This window comes from Lacerta agilis, chromosome 7 (assembly GCF_009819535.1).
Source record: "Lacerta agilis isolate rLacAgi1 chromosome 7, rLacAgi1.pri, whole genome shotgun sequence".
Classification (NCBI taxonomy): domain Eukaryota; kingdom Metazoa; phylum Chordata; class Lepidosauria; order Squamata; family Lacertidae; genus Lacerta; species Lacerta agilis.
Window position 1 is genome coordinate 59,331,322 of NC_046318.1, and position 24,524 is coordinate 59,355,845.

Consider the following 24,524-nt stretch of genomic DNA (forward strand, 5'->3'; position numbering starts at 1 on the left):
CATATTAAAATATTGTGGAAGAGTGGATTTATACTAAAAGATCACAGGATGAAATTTCCATTTTAATTATAGTCCACAATCTCCGGAATCCAGACAGAAGCCTTGCACAGGTGATAACATCCCAGAATCATTTCCTGCAATACTGTGAGGGGGTTACCTACTGTTATTATTTTCTCTTTTAAACGGATACTTTTGAAAGCATCTCAGGTACATATTTAAAACTGAGGAAGCGGTTTGACCTTTCGTTTAATAATGCATTTATCTTTAAACTGCTGAAGATTGCATGGCAAATAATAAAACCAACTTCAGAAATCTCATGACGGCTCTTTCTTTATTGAAGCAAAGAGATCTGTGTCTTCTCTTCTCTGCATCTCAAGGCATTTTTGCCGAGCATAGCTGTCAACCCTCCCTGCTGTTCCCCACTGCTATAATAAGGGAATGTCCCGCAAAAAAAGGGAAAGGTTGACAGCTATGTTGCCGAGACAAATTTGCCTGTTAGCATAATGTAAAAGCACCATGCCAGTGCTCTTCTGTAGCAAAATGCCATGGCTCAACCCTGTCTGCTCGCATGGCAGCATGTTTGGAGAGGGCAAACTGCAGTGTTCTGATGAGTCATTGCAGCAGCATTGTGAGATATGTTGCCCCAGTGTGATTGGGTGGTTCAGGGGTGGAGAACCACCAGCCCACAGACTAGTCATTCCCCACCAGGGTGTCCAGTTTGGTCCATGAGGCCATTTTGCCTAACCATGCCCATCTCTGAATCAGCCAATGTCACTGATGGGACTTCAAATGAGATGGGGTGTTTCAATCCTGCTTGGTGCTGCTTTGCCGTTGCATTCCCTGTGGTATTATTTTAGTGTACCATTAGATTCCTGATACAAAAAACAACCCCCAAATAAACAAACCACCTCCTTTGATTTTTTAAAAATGCTTTAAAAAAAAAGGAATAGGTGATGAAGGATCCAATATATTTGCTAAATTTTAGGCTTGGGGGCAAGCTACACATGACGTATGCAAATTGTTGATCGTATTTTCCCTAACATACTTTTTCTTTAGTGGAAAGGTCGATGGGATAAAAACATATTCCAGTCGATAGATAGCTAAATAAAAAAATGCAGGGGACTGCTAGTTTGACTGAGGAAGGTCCGTTTAACTCCTTACCTTTTGCTGTTAGGCTGCCCCCAATTTAAATGGTTCCTAGTTCCCCTGCTGCATTGAAATAAAGGCAAAATACCTTGGGATATGTTAGTTTGACTCCTTTGTTTGTGAATTCTAGAAGGTCCATTAACACTGTGACATTGATCGTAGAACAGGAGAAATATTGCATGTCCTTTCCTAAACTAATTTTGGGGCAGAAGCGTACGCTGAGGAGTGGGGATGTAATTTCCCCACTTCTTCAGTAATTTTCTCTGTGTGTATATATATATATATATATATATATATATATATATATATATATATTGAGACAGTTATTTATTTTTCCTTTGCCAGAAAGATTTACCTTAGTATGACTCTTGAAAAAGAAAGCTCAACTAAAATTAATAGATCTGTGTCCTTAACGCATTCATGAGGCAGGGCTAGGAGGAAATGAGAGACAGGCAAAAATACAACTCAGTGACCGTGATATATGGGCAGGTAAAAGATGTGAATGTAGCTAGACTTCAGATAGACGTTATTGGTTTTTCTTTGGCAGCTATGAATGCTATATTAAAAGATAATGCCATCTCCAGGGCGTGTGTTTCTTCTACAAGTTGTGCATTTTCATGCATCTTCGGTCGCTTTGGAAATCGTCAGAAATGATGGCCCCCACAACTGCACTGCCACCACACACTGTTGGTCTGTTTTCAGTTTTTTCCCCTTCAGCTTTTGCTAAAATGGGATGACTCTAGATCAGCATATTACTCTGAGTCAGGGTGGTCCATTGGGCTTTGGGAAGGAGGTGTGAGGGCCTTGACTGGGTCGTAGAGTCCTCCCTCCTCCATCCCAAAACCTAGTTAGTGCTTTCCCAGCTTTGGGAAGAAGGTGGGAGTGCTCTAGGACCTCATGTCTCCTTCCCAAAGCTCAGCACCTCACTTAGCCATCTTTGAGAAGGCAGCGCAAGGGCTGGGAGGGGGGGCGTTAAATTTGGCTTCACTCCCCACCACCACCACGCGACAAGGCACTGTGCGGCCTGCAAGTTCTGTGCAGTGGCGTATGGAGCTGCTTTGCTGCCTGGAGCGGCAAACACGGGGGCACTCCCCCGGGGGCGGGGTGCCGCTCCATAGCACACGTGCGATGTGACATCACGACACATGCGTGCTACGGAGCACAGTCTGGTTGCCTCAGCACATCCGAGTGGCAGCTGCTCGCGCCCAGTATCCAGGACGGACTGCGCAAGTGCGCACATGCGCTGTCCGTCCCGGATGCCAGGCGTGAGTGGCACCCCCATCCGTGCCGCAGCTGCTCACACGGCAACTCGTAAGATTGCAGCACATGAGCAGCCACCGTAAGTGGTGCCAGGTGGCGGCTTGGGAGTCACGGGGAGGTGGCGCCAAGTGTCACCCCCCCTCCAGGCTGGAACATGGGGCATGCCGCTCTCACCGCCCCCACCTTGCTACGCCACTGGTTCTGTATCAAAGTACTCTTGCAGCCCACTAGGTATGAGAAGTTGAATTGCCCTTCTCTAAGTAATGGGATCACCTCTCTGAAAGTGGCTACTGCCAGGTAGAATAATCCCAAGAGATGAAGCTGTTTGGGCTGGGTTTCATCTGCTGCTGCATTTTGCCTCTTGTAAAATGGTTGTTGCAGGCAGTTGAAGGAAGCCAGTCCCCAGGGCAATACGTAAATTTCCTTAATTCCACAAACACACAGGCACAAAAAGACTGATAGTGTTTGGAGGTAATGTAGAAGCCAGTTAAGATGATTACTTGCCTTTAGTCCCGTAAAGTTAATGGAATGAGAAGTACTTTGGCTTAAGTGGTTTGTGATATGAATAGTCAATATATTAAAGCACTGCTTCTTCCAGAGCTAACTCATTTTGGAATTTTGTATGATTTGATTTGCAAAACACCAGTGTGCAATGCCTGTTCAGAGAGTAAAGGAAGGAAGAGAAAATGACCTAAAAGAAAACGATAAACTAGGGACCAAAAAAGCCTTGAAAAATGAATATGAATAAGAGAGAGAGGATTGCACCTCAGAAATGTGAGTCAATTCAGTGGCACATTTATCCAGTGTGATGATAATATTTGGGATAGAGCAGCAGCTGAAGGCTGTCTGGGGTGGGTGGGAGGAAATACAGAACTTTTGAGAGGTGACATGGTAGTCAGGTATACTATTTAGACCAGGGATGCGAAACCTCCAGCCTGTGGGCCAAATGTGGCTCAATAGGGCTCAATTTGGCCTCCAAGGCCATTTCTCCCAAATAATGTCCACCTACCTTACACCTCAAATCCTATGCTCTATCAAGTGTGGGGTACATGGAGATGCAGCTGTATTGGTTATGCTATCAAGTTTCTCGTGGGCAACTTGATCACACAGCTGATCCCTGCAAAAAGAAGGGATTGAAGTCACCCCCTCCATCTGCTGATGAACTGCATGACTGAGCTTCCTGCAGAGAACTCAGTAACATAGCTGATCTCTGCAGAAAACGTATTTGCAAGCCCTATGCTCAGCACTTCCCAAGTGGTGAGCATATGGCTGTCTAAGCCCTTTGCGCAGTTCCCAAACACCCAGCCACCAGCTGGTTGTCAGGCAGCTTCACAAGGGACTTGGGCTGGTGGGTGGAACAAATCCCTGTTCATCATCTGATGTCATAATGATGTCAGGGTGATTGACAGGTGGGCTGCCTCCCCTACCTATCTTAGTTAGGCCATGGCCAATTGGAACAGATAAGGATCTGGTCTGTTGGGTCAAAAAGTTCCCCACCTCCGAAAGGACTCCATGTATGAACTGCAGCAAAGAGGAATAGGTGAAGCCACCAAGTGGAAGGACCAGGAAGGGTTATGGCTCAGTGGTTGAGCACATGCTTTGCATGCAGTAGGTCTGAGGTTCAATCCCCGGCATCTCCAGGTAAGGCTGGGAAATGTCCTCATCTGAAACATTTGAAAGCCTCTGCTGATCAGTGTAGTCAATGCTGAGCTAGATCAAACTATGGTCTGACTGACATGTCAGCTCATATATGTTCCTGTGTTCAATCTTTGACATTTCGCTAAAAGGATCAGGTGGCAGGAAATGAGAATGTCTTCAGGCCCAGATCCTAGATGTCTACAGCCAGCCAAAGGAGATAAAAGTGGGAGGAAATGGGCCATTATTCTCACCTGGTCCAAGTCAACTTCCCAACGTTCCTATGAATGAGGCAGAATGGAGATCTTATGACAGGACAAAGTGGACAGAAGAGTCAGAAAGAGCTGGAGACGTAGGAAGAATGTAGGAAGTGTGGGTTGGGTTTCATTTACAGGAAGCAATGAACAGATTGGAATTTTTAGTAGAGTTGCTCCTGCTAACATTCCATTTCACAAATTATTTTGTACAAGCTCTCTCTCCCTCGCCCCTTGCAGTACATTTTAATTTAGATCTACAATATGTTTGCTTTCAGACATCAACATGGCAGGAGAGCCCAAACCATACAGACCTAAGCCTGGAAACAAGCGGCCACTTTCAGCTCTCTACAGGTAGGCTCATCTGCTCCTTACACTACCTAGGAACAGCTTCTGAGTCTTCAGGGTATGTTCCTCATGACGGTGAAAAATTATCACTTGAATAAGGATCCATCTTGTAGTCCCTTGGCACAGGAACCTGGCCAGAAAATAAATAACTAAATGACGGCAACTTTGTCACCCATTCCTTGCCTCACTTTGATATTTATACTGTAGCTTAACATTCACTCCATTGTGGCTTTTACCCACCAGAGACTAGGGCAAGTTCTCACATGCACACAGCATCTTACAAACCATCTGTGAATATTTGGAAATTAAGTAAGACTCCCACCATATCATCCAACAATGCTTGGTGCCCTTTGGGACATATTAAAGTCAGCCATATATACACAGTTGTCCTTATGGCAGCGGGTCTAATTTTAAGGGCTTGGTAAAATCCTTTCTTTTTAACAGAGCATATTAATTAGTCTTATTGAGGGGTAAACAATTTAGAGTCATGGTGTTTGAAGGCTCCCTAGTCCCAGAAGAACCTTCATGGTAAATAAACAGTTTTTACACACACACACACACACACACACACACACACACACACACCCTATCCTGGAGTAATGTGGATGGCAAGTTGCTCAAGCAAGTGGTTGTCAACTGATTCCAGACTCTCTGGGATGACATCTGCTATCTAGATCCATTTCAAACCAGTTTCAGTCTGAGTTTGGCACCCATGGCTTTGGTTAACCTGGTTGGGTGAACTATTCCAGGAGAAATTCAAAAGTAGTGCAAGTCTGCTAGTCCCGCTGAATTAATGGAAGCCCTCTCATGAGTAAGTAACTCTTTGGATCCCGGACATTATCTCTGGATTCGAATCATAATTGTTAGAAAATGTGTTCCTGGTTGAACCCAGCCCCCATCCTCTTAAAAATAAGGACAGTACAGGCTGCTGCATGATAAACAAGAATTGCATTTTGTCAGCACAATTCATAATCTGCTGAGTTGCTTGTCAATATTAGCAGAGGAAGGAGGAATGCAAACATAAAATCTCCATCTTAGGGGTGTTAGGAAGGCAGCCTTCTATTGTTTTTTGATTATGTACAAGTAAGCATGTGCTGAAGTGCCACTGGTTGTTTGCATTAGAACAGCCAGCCCCATTTTGCTAAGCCAAGTCTGATGGGCTCATTACAGCTTGTTGATGCAAGGTAGGAAAAGGTCAGCTGGCATCAGTTTTATCCAAATAAGTATTGATGTAGCTAGGAGAGCAGTACTTGAAGATGACAGCTGAACGTATATTTCCTCATACTATTGCTGTGGATCTCAGGGCTGTATCCATATTGATCCAATTCTGTGAAAGACATCAGTTGCTGAAAAAAATATGTTGCTGAAAAGCTGAGATCCGTCAAACTTTATCATCTTCAAGTGCAGGTGTTCAGAGCAAAATAAACTAAAATACGGCAAAGCAGGGATGGTTATTGATTGCTGGGCTGCTTTCTTTTTTAGAATACTCACAAACATCTTTTTTTTATTTATCTATCGGAATTGTTTATAGTCCTCCCTTTATCCAAGGATTCTGTGGATGGGTGGGGTAAACATCTCAAAATATGAGCTAGTGGAGTGTGGGGAGAGGAAATGGCAAGTGGGGGGCATTGCAAGATAAAATTTAACAACCCTGTCTGTAGCTGCTTTGCTGCAGATCACCCTCTCTTGGTGGCATCTTACTGTCAAGGCCTTGCAAGACCAGGGCTGGAAGGGACAGAGGTAAGAGTACATAGCCCATGTCAGGCCAAGAGAAAGAGCCAGAGCACTGACTTAACATAGGGGGCCAGAGACAAGTCCAAAGCAGCCAACAGTGATCAGTGAGACCACAGGCAGATATGTTGTCCCAGAAAGTAGATGGCCAGGTTCCAAAAGGAAGACATGGGGCAGGATGATGACAGCTGCAAGTCTAGCCTAGCACTGAACGATGGAGATTCAATATGCAAACAATTGTATAAGGCTAGCAAGTACCCCATTGGCTCTTCCCATCACCGGGCCTGCCTGGCCTGGTGACTGTGGCTCCTCACTGTGTCCACGATCTGGGTGGTGCTGCAACATGAGAGATACCTAGTCAGTAATTCTCTCTGCTTGAGAGCTTCCCATGCCCTGGCATCTCATACTTAGTGGTGCAAAGTGGCATTTGAGGCTTCAGGGCACAAGGTGACTGCAGATGGTGTGGTTCTTCAAGTGTCTCAGCACAGAGATGGAGCATACTTAAGAAACCCCATATGTGTCATGAATAAAAGCATTTAATGTGTGAAGGACCAGTGGCTTATGAATATTCCTTATTAAATTTAAAGGTCTACTCATAAAACCCTTGATATTTGCTATGCTTAGTCATACCTATCTTCTTTATATAGAAAGTAGTAAACTTACGTATATCATTTTAGAACAACGTTACAAGTTTTCTTGGCAGATAAAATTAAAAGCTGTATAATTAAAGCATAAGTGTAATAGAGAATACACTTTATCAGCAGCAGAACAATGGGAAGAAAGCTATGCAGGATTGCTCTTCATAAGGAACCACCCTGCAAAATTATGGGTGCTGAAATATGATGAATAATGTGTGAATAAACCCCACGATTAGAGCATATTCTTTTCCATGTAACGCTGCAGTTTTAACATCTTTATTTTAGTTTCATTGCACTAAGTTACTAATTTAAATTAAAGAGCAATTTAAATGAAAGGCCAATTGATAATTGCTTTCCTCTATTGCCTGAAACTCTTTGAAGTAATTTACTGTATCACTACAAATCACCTAAAACCATTTAGTCAAATATACTAAGGGAGGGTCAAACGGAGGGCAGCTGTATTTTGAGCAAATTGAATCTCAACTCTTGAGAATGGATTTCAACCAGATTTTTAATTGCAGTGTTTTATCCATAGGCCATCACACATGCAACATTTCCCTTCCCCCCCCCGCTCCCTTTCTTTCAGAGAAATGCACCCCCAATTATATATTTTATCTGAATATTGAAGTTGTCCCTCTTGCCTTTATTGCAAAACTTTATAACTGTCCATTTGCTTCTGTTGATCTTTGTTACAAAATTTAGTATTCCTTGCTTTCCTTTTTATATTTACTGGCTGCTTCTCCTTAATGGAGCTCACCACACTGAGAGATAGAGACTGACCCAAGAGCATCTGCTTCGTGGCTGGCTGGGGATTTGGGTTTCCCCTGCCGTAATCAAAAACTCTAACCACTAACATCACAGTGTGTAAAAGGTCCTTTCTGAAGTCCACTGATGTTGGTTCAAAGATTTTGGAACCCTTGGGAAATGTAGATGCCAGGTGAAAGTGGAAAATCTCAAGTGTGCAAAGGAGAATTTCCTCACACTGTCTATGATTTTCTTGGGTGCTTATGTCCATCATGAGGATGGCATTCTGGTGATGGTCGTGATCTTCTGCCAGACTTCGGTCCTGGCAGATGCCCGGCATTGCCCTCCTGTGTGCCCAAAGCAGGAGTGGGAAACCTGTGGCCCTGCAAATGTTGTTGGAAAGCAACTCCTACCAGACCCAAGAGTCAGGAGTGATGGAAGCTGGAATTCAGCAACATCTGGAGGGCCACATTTTCCCCACCCCGGACTACAACATATAACGTCAACCTTGTTCAGTATGTTATCTATGCATTCTTTGAATATATTTAACTATTTTACTGTATTGTTTGTTTAACAGACTTGAATCGAAGGAGCCTTTCCTGTCTGTTGGGTGAGTAAGAATATGTAGCTGACTATTGTAGTTTTGTTTTTAATTTCACAGGCTACCTAGCTCTCTTGGTGTCTTCAACAAGATTTAGGGTTTAGTACCATCATTGCTTTACTGTGGCACTCATTAAAAATTTTGGGGGATGGGGGTAGAGGAGTGGTCACAAAAAGCACTGCATTACACACAGATACATACACACATACTTTGGTTGGAGATTTTTCTCAGAAACTATTCAGTTATACATAACTGGTATAGTTCAATTTCCAACTACAGTATTGCCTTGCTTAATTTGAAGGTCTTATCACAAAGTGAGCAGCTATGCTAGTTTATTTAGTAGTACACTTAGCTGCAATCTAAGTAATGTTCGTACTGGCCTGATGTTTTCTCTGATTTACTGGAAGTGAAATGTATTTTTTTCCTAATTTCATTAACTTTTATTAGCCATAAACTTATGATCGGATGAACATCCTAACTAATTGTTTTTCCTCTGTATGACCTTAATATATACCCTGAATACTCTTCATAATGGAAAAAGTCAGCCGAGCATAGGATCACGTCCCCTTCCTTTATTGGTTACATTATTGCTTTCCTTTTCTGTTTCTGACTCTTTCCTGCATGTGTTATCCAAAGAAATATTTTTGCTTGTGCTTTTTTGCACAACCATTTCCTTACCAGTTAATTTTTGCAATTTTTTGTGATATTTCACTTGATGTAAAACCGACTTCTAGAAATCTAGCAGAATCTAGCCGAGGCTACATAAGCCTTGACTCAAGTGCTCCATCTTCCCCTTTCTTATTCCGAAGTACATGTAATAAGAAGTTCTGAAGCAGAATTTCCCAAACTTGGATCTCCAGCTGATTTTGGACTACAGTTCCCATCATTCCTGACCACTGGTCCTGCTAGCTAGGAATGAAGGGAATTGTAGTCCAACAACCACTGGAGACCCAAGTTTGGGAAACACAAACAGCTGCTGCTTTTGATTTTGAACTTCCTTCTCTGTGATATTCAAATTTAAGGAAGTGTGCCATGTTCTACCTATGCTTACCTAACAAACCAGAATATCAGATCATAGTTTGATCCCAGTTTGCTTTATCGATCCATGGCTAGAATACGCCACAGTTCCTGCAGATTCAGATATCCCAAAGTGCACAAGCATACCTTGGAGATATTGTGAGTTTGGTTCCAGACCACTGCAATAGACCGAATATTGCAATAAAGCGAGTCATTCAAAAAAAAATATGTTTCCCAGTACATATAAAACTTATGTTTGCACTATACTGCAGTCTATTAAGCCAGGCCCCACTGGCTGCAGAGGCAGGAGGGTGAAAACCCACTCCAGCCCTAGCCAGCTCCATTTCGGGGGGGGGGCAGGTTCCTTCCCCTGGAAGCAGCCGAGCTGCCTACAGCTGCACCCCTGTAGTTAGTTCTAAAGTGGAAACCTTTTACATTGGTACGGACAGGAGCCTGCTTTTTCTGAAATCTCCCCAACACTTGAAGAAGAGTGGGAGGCAGCCGTTGAAGGAGGTTTCCTTAAGAGACCTGGCTACCTGCAGTCATATTGCACTATGCAAGAAGTTATACTTCAAACAAAGGGTAGTTTTCTTTAGTGGATCAGTCTCTGAGCAACAAGCACTTTAGGTGAATAGGTTTGAAGTGAGAAGGCTGAGCCAAGATTACCAAAAATAATCCTGCGAATTAGCTTGCAAAAGGTTTTAGCCAGTCAAATTGGTTAGAGATACAAGAAGGCTGTAATTAACAGCAGTGATGGAATGAGTGTTTTCACATCTATAGATCATAGCGGATTCCGATGAAGATCTCAAAGTAACTATGCGTAGGAGTAAAGAAACAGGAAGCTAACAGATAAAAAATACAGGTGCGGTGGTAAAATGTAACTTTAAAAGTGGCCAAAACATCATTTCAAAACATTTTCCCCCGCCTCCATTTTGTGAATGTAACAGCACTACTAGATCCAGCCAGAGTCCCAACTGTTCCAGTGTCCTGCTTTCGAAGTTGCCAACACAGATGCTCATGAGAAACCCGCAAACAGAACCCAAGCACAACAGCACTCTCCCCACCTGTGATTCCCAGCAAGTGATAATCAGAGGCATACTGCTGCCAACAGTGATAGTGGAACATTTTGCCCAATAGCCGCATCCATGCCTTCCTTTCCATGGCACAGGGATTGGGAACCTGTGTTCCTCTGCATAATGTTGGAATACAGCTGGTCACTCCAGCAGGGGCTGATGGGATTTGGGGAGTCCAACAACATCTGGAGGGACATAGGCTTCCCAATCCCTGTGCCATGCCGTTATACAAAGAAATCGGCTCTGTTTACTGATTGTGTGCACATTTTGATGATTCTGGCTTAGTATACAGCTTAGGTGTATGTATCGTTTCATCTGCTCTAAACCTGCCTTCCCAAATGTGTTCACCAGAGGTTTTGGAGCCCCCACTCCTATCAGACCCAGGTTTCTTCACTGGAAATGTGGGGGGGGGACCAAGATGGTAAATGATACATTAGCAGCTTCTGCTGACCACAGGACTGAAAAGGATTTGGTGTTTTAAGTCTATTTTAAGTCAAGTGGGAGATAAAAATTCCATTACATGTTTGCAATTTAATTAACACAACCTGTTCCTTCTTATTTCATTAAGGGCCCATTATAAGAGTAATCATGACTAGTGAAAGATTATCATTGCTTTTACCAGGTGCTTTGGCTGAGTAAGAAATTGCTTAAGGCCTCAGCAGATCCCTGCAATTGCAAAGCAGCTTCTGTGGGCTTCATGAGCAAAAAGACCTGTCTCAGAACGATTCCCGTTCATTTCCGTGAAAGGGTTTGCGAAAAGCTCTTCTCGGCTGCTTGCAAGGTGAAAACTGAAAGCACTATCTTGGCAGCAGCTTTCATTAGTGTTGAGAGTACAGACAAGTGATTCAGAGCTGTCCCAGCCTTCCAGATCCCCTCTTTTCCTGCTGCCTTCTCTGAGAGTTAATTTAGTTCCGACTGGATTGTCAAGTTCTGATGACTTGTATAGATGAAGTATTAATGGCCACACTGGTGTCTTCTTCTGTGCAGGGGGAAAAAGTAGGTGTAACACTAAATGAATCAATGCTAGGCATCACACAGCTGCATGTTGGGGTGGTTGTTGTTCTGTTGGATAGTGGGGAGGGGGGGTTTCCATTACCACACAGGGCAAAGAGATTCAGCCCAGGGGTGAGAAACCATTTTCAGCCAAATGGCTGTTGTGAGCAAACGTCTGGGGGCTGCTGCATCATCATCATCGTTCTTGTTGTTGTTATACCACCCTTCATGACAAGATCTCAGAGCGGTTCACAGAATAAAATACAAGATTAAAAACACAAGTTTTAAAACAAAATGAAATAATAACCCCTTCCTTCCCACAGACACATTTAAAAGGCTGTAGATTATTAATCAGCCAAAGGACTTGTTGAAAAGGAGTGTTTTCACCTTTTACCTAAAAATATATAATGAAGGTGCCGGACAAACCTCCTGAAATGGGGAGCCACTATAGAAAAGGCCCTGTTCTCTTGTTGCCACCCTCCGGACCTCACATGGAGGAGGCACACTAAGAAGGGCCTCACATGATGAACACAGAGTCTGGGATGGTTTATGCCAAAGCTGGTGTGGCTAGAGGGAGAACTGAGTGGACGCACATATGTAACTCTTTACATTTGTACAATAGGCTCCCATACGACATGCAAAAGTTCTACACATACAAACATGCCTGTCTACATCCTTCATGCAAGCAAGAGGTATTACCATTCAAGGCGGCAGTTCAGCCAGGCAAAAAGGCACTTAAGGACAGCCTGAAGCCAACGCAAAGAGCTATTGTCCCATTAGCATTTATGAGAGCTTTAGTCTAACAGTAATAAACACATGCAGGGTGTGTGGTTGCATAGTTTTCTCTTCTCATTGTGAGCTGAAGTCCTGATAAGAATCTGGAGCCCCCATGCCTGCTATTAACTTTTTAAGAAACCTCCAGAGTACTTTCTAATGACATATTTAACATCACCATAGATTTATTCTCTAGGTAGAAGTTAAGACTTGGACCTAATGGCAAAATGCTTTCTCCTGCATTCTTCTATTTATTAAACCCTGGCTGCAGTCACACACTGAGTTACATTTGCCTAGAGCAAAATGCACAATCAGCTGGCAAACATGACAAATCTGTTGCTTGTCTCCACTACTTCACACTGTGGTGTCAAATGCAGAGGAATTCTGGATGGAACTGTAATGAGTACCAAAACTAGCTTTCCATTTCTGAAATGTCATTGGATTCTTAGCTAGATCAAAAACATACCGGTACTTTCAACTGGTTCCACTGAAACTGTATACAGGAGAGAGCTCTACTTTTATTCAGCACCCTTTCCTACATTTTCACATCCATACCATACATTGAAATAATATAGCTCCCCCGGAAGAATCTTGGGAACTGTACTTTGCTCATCACATAGCTGCAATTCCCAGCACCCTTAATAAACTACAGTGCCCAGAATTCTTTAGGAGAAATAATGTGTTTTAATGTGTGGTGTGGATGTGTCTAGAAGGAACTTGTAAGGCAGAAAGGGATCAAGAAATCTCTTTCCATTCTTGATTTATTTATAGGCATTTAGAACCTTCATCCAACAGCCGAATACAATATGTAATACACCTACGTTACTAAACTATGAATTAAACTAAATCGCCAGCAATTGGAAACAGATTAGCACTGCAATGGGAAGGCTATTCTGATCTCATCCTCCAGTGCCAAAGGTCTTTGCAAAAGGACGTGTCTTCACAGAAGTTCATAGAATTGTAGAGTTGGAAGGGATCCTGAGGATCATCTAGTCCATCCCCCTGCAATGCAGGACTATGCAGCTGTCCCATATGGGGATTGAACCTACAACCTTGGTGTTATCAGCACCACACTCTTGATCTGATGTTGAAATGTATACCATGATTAGGTCAGAGTCAGACACACCTCTGAGAACCCCAAATATTGCCAAAAGACCTGCAGAAGACTGCCTCCTCTGCTATTTTGTTCATTTATATTTTCTCAAATAAAAGGAGAATCCAAAATTTATATATTAATGATAACCAGTACTGATGCAAGGTTAATATTCCTTGTGGCACTTGCCACCAGACCTGAATTTCATGTAAGCTCAGCAGAATCAGACCGCACTGGCAAAGTCACCTTTCATCATCCCTTAAGGCTAAATTTTTCCTTCTTTGCCTTTCCAGCGGTGCCATTTAGTAAGTAATGTGTAAAGCTTTGTTTCATTGCAAAATCTACTCTTTATATAAAACAAAAAAAGCCATTACCAAGTTGATGGAGTTCAGAATATCCTTTGGTTGCACATAGTTTTCAGTGAAGGACGTGTTTCATGTCCCACGTTATACTTCACAAGCTATAAACCTGTCTTGGTGTGCAGAGCATTCATGAAAAACACAACAGACCTCTAAGGTCACTGTTGATGAGTAAAGATAATGATCTCTTAAAGGGAGAAAACAGAAAAAAAAATTGGAGGTCAAAAGGGCAAGCATATCACAAGTGAGAAGAAGAGGTTAACATTTTCAAGTCTTTCATGCAGTTCAGGGGAGATGGGGTAGGTTGCTGTAGGCTGTTCTGAGAAATTGTGATGGTTCAATTCAATAAGACTATAAAAAAGCAATGGTCTTGAGTAGTTGTAGAGACTTAAATGCTTTAAGTTACTGTGTACCTAAGTATAATAGAATCACATATACTTTTGATTGCCTTGTTATTACCTACAAAGAAGGGGAGGTGAATATATCATTCATGGTCTAGTAACCTCTAGACTAGATGATCACACTACCGTAAAGTACTGTATATGGGATTGTTCTTACAAAGTGGCCTCTCAATTGTTAGGATTAAAGGAGCAACACTTACAATAAGTCATCTGAATCTCTGGATGAGCGACAGAGAGAAACGCAACCTATTCTACCTGAAATATCATATTTCCCTATGCGAACCTACCAGGCCTCAGGTGAGCACCATCTCTTGGTCCCACCAACATCAGAAGCACAGCTGGCAGTGACACAAGAGAGAGCTTTCCCTGTGGCTGCTCCCATTTTGTGGAATTCCCTCCCAAGAGAGGCTAGATGGGCTCCCTCTTTGTTATCTTTCTGCTTGCATGCTAAGACCTTCCTATTCAAATAGGCCTTTGGAAACTAAGTAGCAGATGATGCTGATCACTAGGCTGCTGTCAGGACAAATTTAGATTTTAATTGCTGGTTCTAAATATGTTGCAATGTATTTTAATGATTGCTTTTAACTAGTTTGTTTTTATTATTCCGCATTTTATAATTGCTGTTTTTAAATGTTATAAACTGCCCTCAATCCAAACTTGGGAGAAAATTCGAGAGATAAACATAAATATATTAAATAAATGTTCTTCCTTTGCTGATTCCTTCTTGAGTAACTTCCTGTAGATTGTTTTTGCTCTCTGCCTTTACTTCCTTCCTGCTTCTTCTCCAAGTCAATTAGCATTGGACCTTCGTTTCTGTTAATCTCCTGAACTCATGGCTCCATAATAGCCACATGTAAGCTTGTACTCAGATTGACTTAGTATGCGAAGAATATAAACTTTATTCTCTCAAGCAGCAGTCTTACCAGAACATTTATTTTTGTAATCTGCTGCTATATAGTCTCCAGTGCCACAAAGGGAACTCTACCACCGTTCAAGGCAGTCTGTTTCTTGCTTTAACTACTGGTAACTACTAAAAAGGAAATATCCTTCCCCTCTTTAGAAATTTTGCTTTCCCACTTTTCTACACTCTGACACCATCATTTTGTAATTGATGGTTGTTTAACATACTGTGCTTTCCCACTACGTTCCATTCGGTAGTCCCCAGGCTACTATTTCTCATGGGAGTACAGCTTGTTTCTGGAATTCTGTTTTAGTCCTCAAAAAGTGATTATTCTTTCAGGTCCGCTGCCGCAGCCATAGTTTTAATTTATCAAGGTGCCATACATGAAATGCAGCAGCAACATTTCATGGCTTAAGCTCATCACTTATTCCTATATCTGTCAATGAAAGTCTTCTGTATGTGTCATATCAAACTGCACTACAGCAACATGTAGCACATAACGAATAAATCATTTAATCAATCCTGCATTTATACAGTTTGACAAGAGTGCTTCCCTAAATACACGTTGGATGTGGCACAGACTCTGAGGCACGGAAATGACAGGGCCTAAGCATAGAAGCCATCAACAGAGATATGGGGTCATTTCAAGGAATATGGAGGGAGTGGGCATTCCACAATATACTCCACCCATAATTTTGTGTGTTCTTTCTGATATATTGCGCAGTTGAACAAAAGGTCTCCAAGACCCATTCCCTAGGCCTTAGAGGACAGGACTTGATCTAATGGTCTTAAATTACAAGAAGATAAATTTCAACTGAACATTAGAAGAACATTTTGAGGGTAAGAGTAGTTTGGCAATAGAACCCTAGAAGGGTGTTGAGCTATCCATTACTGGAGATCTTCAAAAGTCTATGACTTTGCAACAGGTCATCTGAATACAATGAATGGCATAAGACTTGGGTCCAAATCTGGCCAAACGTGAGGCCACACCATCGTACCTACCGCATGGCCATAGCTGCAGTGAAAAAAGCTTACTTGACCACCACTGCATCCGCAAGTAGCCATCCAGCAGAGCTTTTCTGAGTGGTGAATGGGCTTTTGTTAGCTGGCAAAGAGTGGTGCTCTGACATTCTCAGAGGCCTGCAGTAACAACTTTGCAAGACGCTTTAAAGATAAATTCACTCAGATTCCGATAGAGTCAGACGCCACAGTGATAGCAATTCCCGTTGAGGTGTCTGTTCCATCTATACTGGATCAGTTTAGATTATTGCAACCTAAGGATGTGGACAAGCTGCTTGAAAAACTGCAGCTGATCATCTGCCTCCTTGATCCTTGCCCATCTTGGCTTCTTAAAACCAGCTATAGGGAGTTGACAGGATGGGTCCTAGGGGTGATTTCTGCCTCACTGATTACTACTTTTTTACCTTTACTACCTCATTGGAGTAGAGGGAGTACCATCTGTCTTGAAGGGTGGTAAGATTGGTATAGAGTGCCCTTTTGGTTCATCTACCACTCTCAGAAACTGGTGGCAGCCCAGGAGAGGGCATTCTCTGTGGCATCCCCTACATTGTGAAATGCACCTGAAACAGGTTCTGAAACCTAGCGTACATAGTACGTGGCAGCTCATTAGGCTAGATCCCTGAAATTCCTGCATGAAGCTCAGTAATCCCTTCTATGGTCCATGTGAGTGAAGTCCATCTTACCCCAGATAGATGTTTTCGCACTTGAATAAGGATTGTCCCTCCTTAATATAGAAGCATAAAACACTTAAATATTAAAATCTGGGCTAATTGCGGCTCTTCATCATGTAACAAAGCTATAATGTTAGTAACGCTGTGCATATCTGCAAATAAATTAATAGCCTCCGTGTCTCTGATCCTCAGAGAGTCCTTTATGTGTGTGCTTAATTATGCACAACGACTAAAGGATAAGAGACAAATAGGGAGGCTGTAGTTTAGAGATGATAATTATTGTAGTTTATTACCTGGTAACTTTCATTTATTGAAAAGGAGACTCAAAGCATTCCTTTAAAAAGCCCATTAAGGCATTAATGAAGAGTGTAGGAAGCAGCTTTTATTGCTCTCAAAATTGTTGGATGGTGCTAGTAGTAAACAAAGCAGCTCTTTCCAAAAGATAACAGTTCTGCTGTTTCCACACGGAGGTCAGCTTTATTACCATATTGGCAAAAGGGTGAAATTCTGTTCTCCTGTCCTGGCCTCCGAATGCAACAGAATAGTACATTACACTCCCCATATGAAAAAGAGCTAAATGGAAGGGCTTTTCCAGACAGGTATTTGGTAACAGTATCGTAGCTGTTTTTGCTATATTTTTCTGCATGCTTCCATGTAACACCATTCCTTTCCTCTTCCCAAGGTATTGCAGGCATCAGAGCACATGCCAGATGCAAACTGATCAGATACTTTCTTCAGTCCTTGTTTATGCTCATTTCATCTCTCCTTGGTTGAATGAATGAGTGAGTGAATGAATGAATGAATGAATGAATGAATGAAATCTTTATTGCTAAAAGCTATAAGCTGTCACAATTGGTCACAATGTGTAAAATACAAATAACTAATTTGAAACTGAACAGCAGCAACAGCAAAGCAAACATACAGAAATGCAAAAATCACACCTGCATAGGTTAAGCACTCCACTTCTCACACTCCTTCTTATGATACTTGTCTTGGTGACTAATTTTCCCTAAGAGTTTGGGAAGAGAGAAATAAGGGGACAGTTGAGTTGCTAGAGGAAGATAACCAAGGCTGGAGAAAAAACAACAGATTCTCTTGACACCTTAAAGATAAAAAGATAAACATACCGGTAACATTTACACACTAAGCAAAAATGGAAGCAAGAGCTCCAGTCCTTACAACCTTGTTAAAGGGGGACAGAGGAGAAGGAGTGTGCAAACTTGAAGCTGTCTGCAGCTCATTTGCCTCATATGAAACTCTCGTTTCACATGGTGACTGAATGAGATCATTGGATCCCTATCACAGTAATTAGGCTGCAAAACATAATTATTATTCCATTTTTATCTTTTCTGCTCTTCTTATATTTTAGTCATAATACTTCCTCCATGTCTCCACACTTACCTTCATTTTAAACCCCTTTTTCATTTTAAAGGGGCCATCCTACGTCTTTCAACATTCAGTCGCTTAAACTAAAACAAGATTGCCTACAATTATAGCTCATTTTCGTGGCATTTGTCTTGCATCTCCTTTCACAAAAGCTTAGGTCTATTATCATGCTTTCTGGGTGATATGTTTTCAGGATTCATTGGGAATACTATGAACAGTTCTGGTCGCCACACCTCAAAAAGGATATTGTTGAGCTGGAAAATGTGCAGATTAATGAAATTATAAGGAGGCCTCAGCAACTCCCCTATGGAGGCAGGTTACAACATTTTTAGTTTAGAAAAAAATGAGTAAGGGTGGGGGGACATGATAAAGGTATGTAAAATAATGCATGGTTGGGGAATGGATAGGTGAAAGTTTTGCCCCTCACATAATACTAGAAGCTGATTGGTGGGAGATTTGAGGAGAGACAAAAAGAAATACAGTAGTATTCCCACAACACATATTTAAACTATGGAGTTCAGTAGCACACTATGTAGTAATGGCCACCTTAATCTGGGGGACCTGGTTCGCGTCTCCGCTCCTCCACATGCAGCTGCTGGGTGACCTTGGGCTAGTCACACTTCTTTGAAGTCTCTCAGCCCCACTCACCTCACAGAGTGTTTGTTGTGGGGGAGGAAGGGAAAGGAGAATGTGCGCCGCTTTGAGAGTCCTTTGGGTAGTGAAAAGCGGGATATCAAATACAAACTCTTCTTCTTCTTCTTCTTTGGTGGCATTAAAAAGGAATTAGACAAATTTATGGACAATAAGACTATCAATGGCTACTAGTCATGATGTCCAGCACCAGAGGCTGTGTACTTCTGAGGTGTTTAGGAACAAGAGAGGGAGAGTGTTGTTGCACTCAGGTACTGCTTCCAGCACTGTGGAAAAAAGGATGCTGGACTAGCTAGGATGAAAACATTTTAATCCTATGGCTCACTAACGAAAGATGGATTAGTGAGAAGCCACAAAAATTAATCACTTGCCTTCTTCAGTTGCCTTATAAATTACGACTATTATTACTATCGTTATTATTCTCCAGAGCTGTTGTGCTATGTACGTATAAAGTGGCCAAAATTAGAACTCAGTTAAGCGAGTATCCTGTTTAATTGTCATAGAACCATTTTAAATTGAATATGTGCGCATGTTGTACAATTACTCCCCAAAGCATTAAAAAGTGGTAGTCGTGATCCATCTGTACATTAATAATAGAGCGACAGAGAACTATCTTGGGATCTGGAGGCCACATTTATGTGTGGAAGTGTGTAATGTGCGTGCAAATTGTAATCACCCTACATGCTTCCAGTGATAGTCAAATGATAGCTTTTGAGTTTTGCAGAATTCTTATCCCTGAGATTCTTCAGGATTTCCATTCCACCTGGAGCGGGAAGTGCACAGTGTGATCAAAGCAGAGCTTGATCACCACGGAGCCTTGGCCCTTCTTTATCATCTCAGTCTGCCGCTTGATTTTACTTAATGTGTAGATTAGCTTTGATATTTGATAATAACCTGATATAATGAGACTGAAAATAAAATTCAGTAGCATAAGGCAGACTTGATTCACATCAAGCAAGCAAAGGGTGCTGCTGTAACTATAGCAAAACAGTCTTGCCAAGTGTCATCTGAGCTATTCTTATTTATAGAATTGGGATGTCTCCTGGATTTCTTTGAACGTGTTGTGCATTCTTATGATTAATTACATTTTCATTTTCATTCTGTTGCTCCTCCAAGGCAAGGAACTCAGGGTGCTGTACGTGATTTTATTCTCAACAGCAATCCTACAAGGTACATTAGGCAAGAAGAAAGTGGTTGACTCAAGGTCACCCACTGAGCTTCGTGGCTGAGCGAGGATCTGAACCCAGCACTTTAACTACTACACCACATTGGCAATTAGATAATAACAACAGAATTTTTTGTGGTGTTTTTTGGGTTTTTTAAAATCATATCCTATCCAAACCAGTGTTTCCTTTTCACCTTGGAATCCTTGCTTTTTTAGTGAGATTGTGACTAGTTCAAAGACTCAAATTTCAGTATTTCCAAACAATAGTCAATAAAAGTAAAAGGGATGAAGCAGTCTCCAGAGATGCAGACCTGAACTACCATCGTAATTTCAGAATGTTACATAATGCTATTTATCAGATAATGCAGTCATGTCTCCTCACATGAATTCATTTGTGTTCTTTTCCATAGTGGCTATGTCTTTGATTATGACTACTACAGGGATGATTTCTACAATCGGTATGTACAGCTCTTATTATTGTCTTTGGTTACATACATTATGCTCCTTATTTGACCTATTTTCACATAACAAGATCGGAAAACCTTTGCATTTGTTTAGGACTCAGTTTGTTTTTACTGCTTGTTTGCATTTCTGGTTTATATTCAGATTACATCGTATCAGGACGATAGCTCCATTTTGGGGGTGCTCTGTGCACCATGACAGGCTTTAGTTTCTGGAATAATCCTGCTCAGGGCTTTGACTGGAGGTACTATTCTGCACATCTCTGATGCCTTTATGTCACTGTGGAGGGAGAGGACTGGGCCATGAACTGGCATGAAAGGCGACATTTCCAGCAGGATGAGAAGGGAAGGGAGCTGTGGACCAATGGGGCAGATTCAAGGGGCTCCACCTTGCTCTTTGTACAATGGGCTGTTCCTCAGCTGCTGCAGCAGCTGCTGCTGTTAAAGGAACAGGCTGCCCACACTGAAAACAGTATAAGATGGCATTTATTGATATATTTTCATGTGGCTGTGTTGATGTCCTCACTCCATGCAAAATCCTTTGTGAGACTCAGGTTATACAGGCTACTAAGGTATGTTCAAGATGCAGGTCTCGAAGTAATTCTCTGCAGCATGACTTAGTTTAGAATCCAGATTGGAAATGTATCTGAAATTCAGCAGCTCGGTATGGTGCTGCTATGGCTGAATGTCTTCCACAAGTGTTCGTGTTGTCTGCCATCAAGTAACCCATTAATCTGTAGCACACTTTTGCAATACAAAACCAAGTGGGAAATCTGGAAAACGAAGCCAAGAGCCACGTATTTCACTAAGAATAATATGGCATACTGGGGGACAAGAGAATGTACAGCAAACTGGTCAAGAACTTATTACCATCCAGGGTAGAATTCAGAGGCCTTTTTCAGATTGGTACTTACAATAACAACGTGAGCAGCCTTTTCACCTCTTCAAACTCTCCTCCATTGCAATATACTCTATTCGGAAGCCAAATGTTCAAGGCACTTCACGACATGATAGCAGATTAATGAGAAACTGGGGCAACCCTCCTTCCTACATCCTCCTGGATCTGGATCCCTTTATCCTTGAAATACATGTCTTGCCTCCTGTTTACTTAAAGCTGCAGTTGTATTAACTATACTGCAGCTAAGCAATTTTTGTTCAAATGACCATATACACATTCATTCCAACCCTGTTTTTCTCAGAAGGAAGTCCCTCCAAGTTCAGTGGGATTCTTTCCTAAATAAGTGTGTATAGGATTGCAACCTATAGAGGATATTGAAATCAGTTTTAGCTAAAATTGCTCTGTGGTTTGAGAGTACCTCAGTTGAAGCTGACAATACTCTATTAGTTTATTTTTATCTTCCACTAATAAAGCACCAGAGGTGCCAAGTTGAATAAAATAGCGTGGGGGCCCTGGTAAGCCTCACCCCACATAATTGATCACATGATGCAGTGCGCACACTCACACACCATTTGAATGGGAATGCCCATCAACTGGGTGGGGGGAGGCTCCCTCAAATATTTTATTGTTGGGGCCGAAGCCCCAACAGCCCCTAGGAATTGGCTTCTATGTGAAGTGCTATGTCATTTCTAGGTATAAGCAAATTTCGGTGTTTTTCTCCTATCAAAAATACCTCAGGCTGACTTGCCTGTAGGGATGGGGGAGAAACTCAATTCAGTTCACTTTTAAAAGTGAATCTACCTAGACCTAGAATGCACTTTCTGAAACAATACACAAACCAAAGCACAGCGACCCTTCAAAATTATTAATTTCAGTATTCATGCTATTAGAGATGGGTACATACGTCAGATTCAGTTCCTTCTATTTTCTCATGGTTCCAATCTGAAATTGTGTTCTCTACTTTTCCATATCAGTTTGTGATTTTTTTTTCTTTTAAGAAGTGCTCTCAAAAATTAATCAGCATTTTAATTCAAATGTTTCATAATATACACCTGCAATATTGCATGTAATTTTGCATGCAATTTTTCCCTAATATAATGCATTTTGGATGCTATTTTCAATAATATAGGCTTTTAAATGCAGAGTATGCTTTCTTTTACACATGACTGGAAAAGCGATTTGCTAAATCTGGAGAAGTGCTAATTCCTTTGATTAGATGTTTCAGTTTAGTCACATTTCATTTCAATGATATTCACCATCTTAAATTTCACTATGAGCATTACTATGAAGGCAGAAGATTACAAAGCTGAAACTATGACTTTTGAGCTAGGCTGTTAGCAGAGCTACAGTGTGTGTGTTTATTTTATAATAATCTCATATTATTACTTGGGTCAAATGAAATTATGAGGTGCATGTTTTTCATACTCCAAGTTAGGACAAACTAATATAATGGTATCCTTCCCTGAAATTACAGCTACTTACTTGGTCATGTCTGAAATACAAATATGCTTCTTAAAAGTACAAAGGTCCTTGAAATATAATTTTAACTGTGATGCAAGTCATTGATATTTCGGAGAGCAATTTTCCATTAGAAAGTAGGGAAATTTAGTCTGCAAGACCTCCCTGCTATCACACCATAACCAAGTGCTATGAAGCTTCTGTTTCCATTCCCTTAAGGTTGTTTGATTACCACAGCCGGGTCCCTGCACCACCTCGTGCTGTAATTCCATTAAAACGCCCACGCGTAACTGTCACAGCAACTCGCAGAGGAAAAGGGGTATTTTCCATGAAAGGGGGATCAAGATCAACATCAAGTGGAACTTCATCGTCGGGGTCAAAATGTGAGTTCTATATTGCACCGCCGAGGTTGCCTGCTTAATGCAATATATGTGGAATTCTAAGGTCATCCCGTTGCTAAATCTTTAAACATTAGGTTATCATACTGAGAGCGAAAAGTTGTTTTCATTGTAATGGTTTAGTGAGAAGGGATGCATTCACTTAATGCAGACTATCGGTGTTGGTCTTTTTTTTTAAAAAAAAAAAAAAAGAGATCAAAGCTCATTGCATGATAACAAGCTAAGTCAGGCATAGGCAAACTCGGCCCTCTGAGTGTTTTGAGACTACAACTCCCATCGTCTCTAGCTTAAAGGACCAGTGGTCAGGGATGATGGGAGTTGTAGTCCCAAAACATCTGGAGAACCAAGTTTGCCTGTGCCTGAACTAAGTCATATTCAGTGTAGACTCATTGATTTCAGTGAGTCTACTGTAACATTGCTTATCACCCTTTGGCAAAATCGGATTTGCTGTTCCATAGTGGCAGGAGCCATGCCGTAGACTCATTGATTTCAGTGGGTCTACTTCACACAGTGGTGGAGCACAAATACCCTCCATGTCATGATAACTGTCCACAGTAACTGCCTGGGACAGCAGATCTCAGTTATAATAGCCAGGATGTGTGCTGTTTACATCTCTAAACAGTGGGATCTTGAACTGCATCTGGCACCCCAAAGGATTGCAAGGCAACCATCCAAGAACAAAAAGCTGTTGTCGTTGTTGTGCTGCTGAAGCATTATAAACAGTCTATGAAGTCCAGAGCACTGCTGAAAACCTGTATAAGTTATTCCCTTGGGGTGCCCCACAGCTCCCCATAGCACAGTGTGTCCTTTCTGGAGTTCCTTTCTTGTGTTTGACGTATGTAAGAACCTCTTCACAAATGAAGAAGCTGCAGACTGGTTGAGGCGGACATTATTCCCCTGCCTTGACAAAGCCTTAAATCAGTTGTGCTGGTTTCTTCCCTGCTGTGTCAGTGACTGAAAACTGGTAGCACATCCCTGACAGGTTCTTCCCAGGGCATTAATTATCTCGCATAGTAGTAGGGCAATGAATGTTGTTGATGTTGACATTTAAAAAAAAACAAAAAACCTCTTTGACACTAAATGTACATTTTCCACTAACGTGGGTTTTATATTTGTACGCGAGGGTGGCTAGGCAAAAGGCGGAAACTTATTTAAGCCTTGTATGTGTGCATGTCCTGAGGCTGAAGACTGATTCATAAATTAAGACCCCGTTCATAAATTGCATAAAAGTAGTCAGTCGCTCCTTTCCTTTCCCACTGTAAAATGGAAAGTGTGCCTGGGCAGACCCCCCCCCACCCCCCGGCAGTGGGATTTTTGATCTTTAGAAGTCATTAGAGGCTCACAGATCTCACATTGGGTAACATTTCTAAGTCCAACAATTCCCTTCTAGATCAAGCCCATGGCTCATGTAGCCCAGCATCTGTTGTCACAGTTGCCAACCTGATGCC

The 24,524-nt window shown here is 41.8% G+C and overlaps 1 protein-coding gene across 5 annotated transcripts in view; it reads left to right on the plus strand.

The window, feature by feature from the left end:
• Positions 1 to 24,524, plus strand: part of RALYL (RALY RNA binding protein like) — a 244,981-nt gene that overhangs the window by 199,262 nt on the left and 21,195 nt on the right. For all 5 annotated transcript variants that reach the window (XM_033155497.1, XM_033155494.1, XM_033155495.1 and 2 more), the window contains 4 exons: positions 4,574 to 4,649; positions 8,334 to 8,366; positions 20,272 to 20,319; positions 22,898 to 23,061. In XM_033155497.1, coding sequence (XP_033011388.1) covers positions 4,574 to 4,649; positions 8,334 to 8,366; positions 20,272 to 20,319; positions 22,898 to 23,061 — 321 coding nt within the window. The remainder of the gene's footprint in view (positions 1 to 4,573; positions 4,650 to 8,333; positions 8,367 to 20,271; positions 20,320 to 22,897; positions 23,062 to 24,524) is intronic.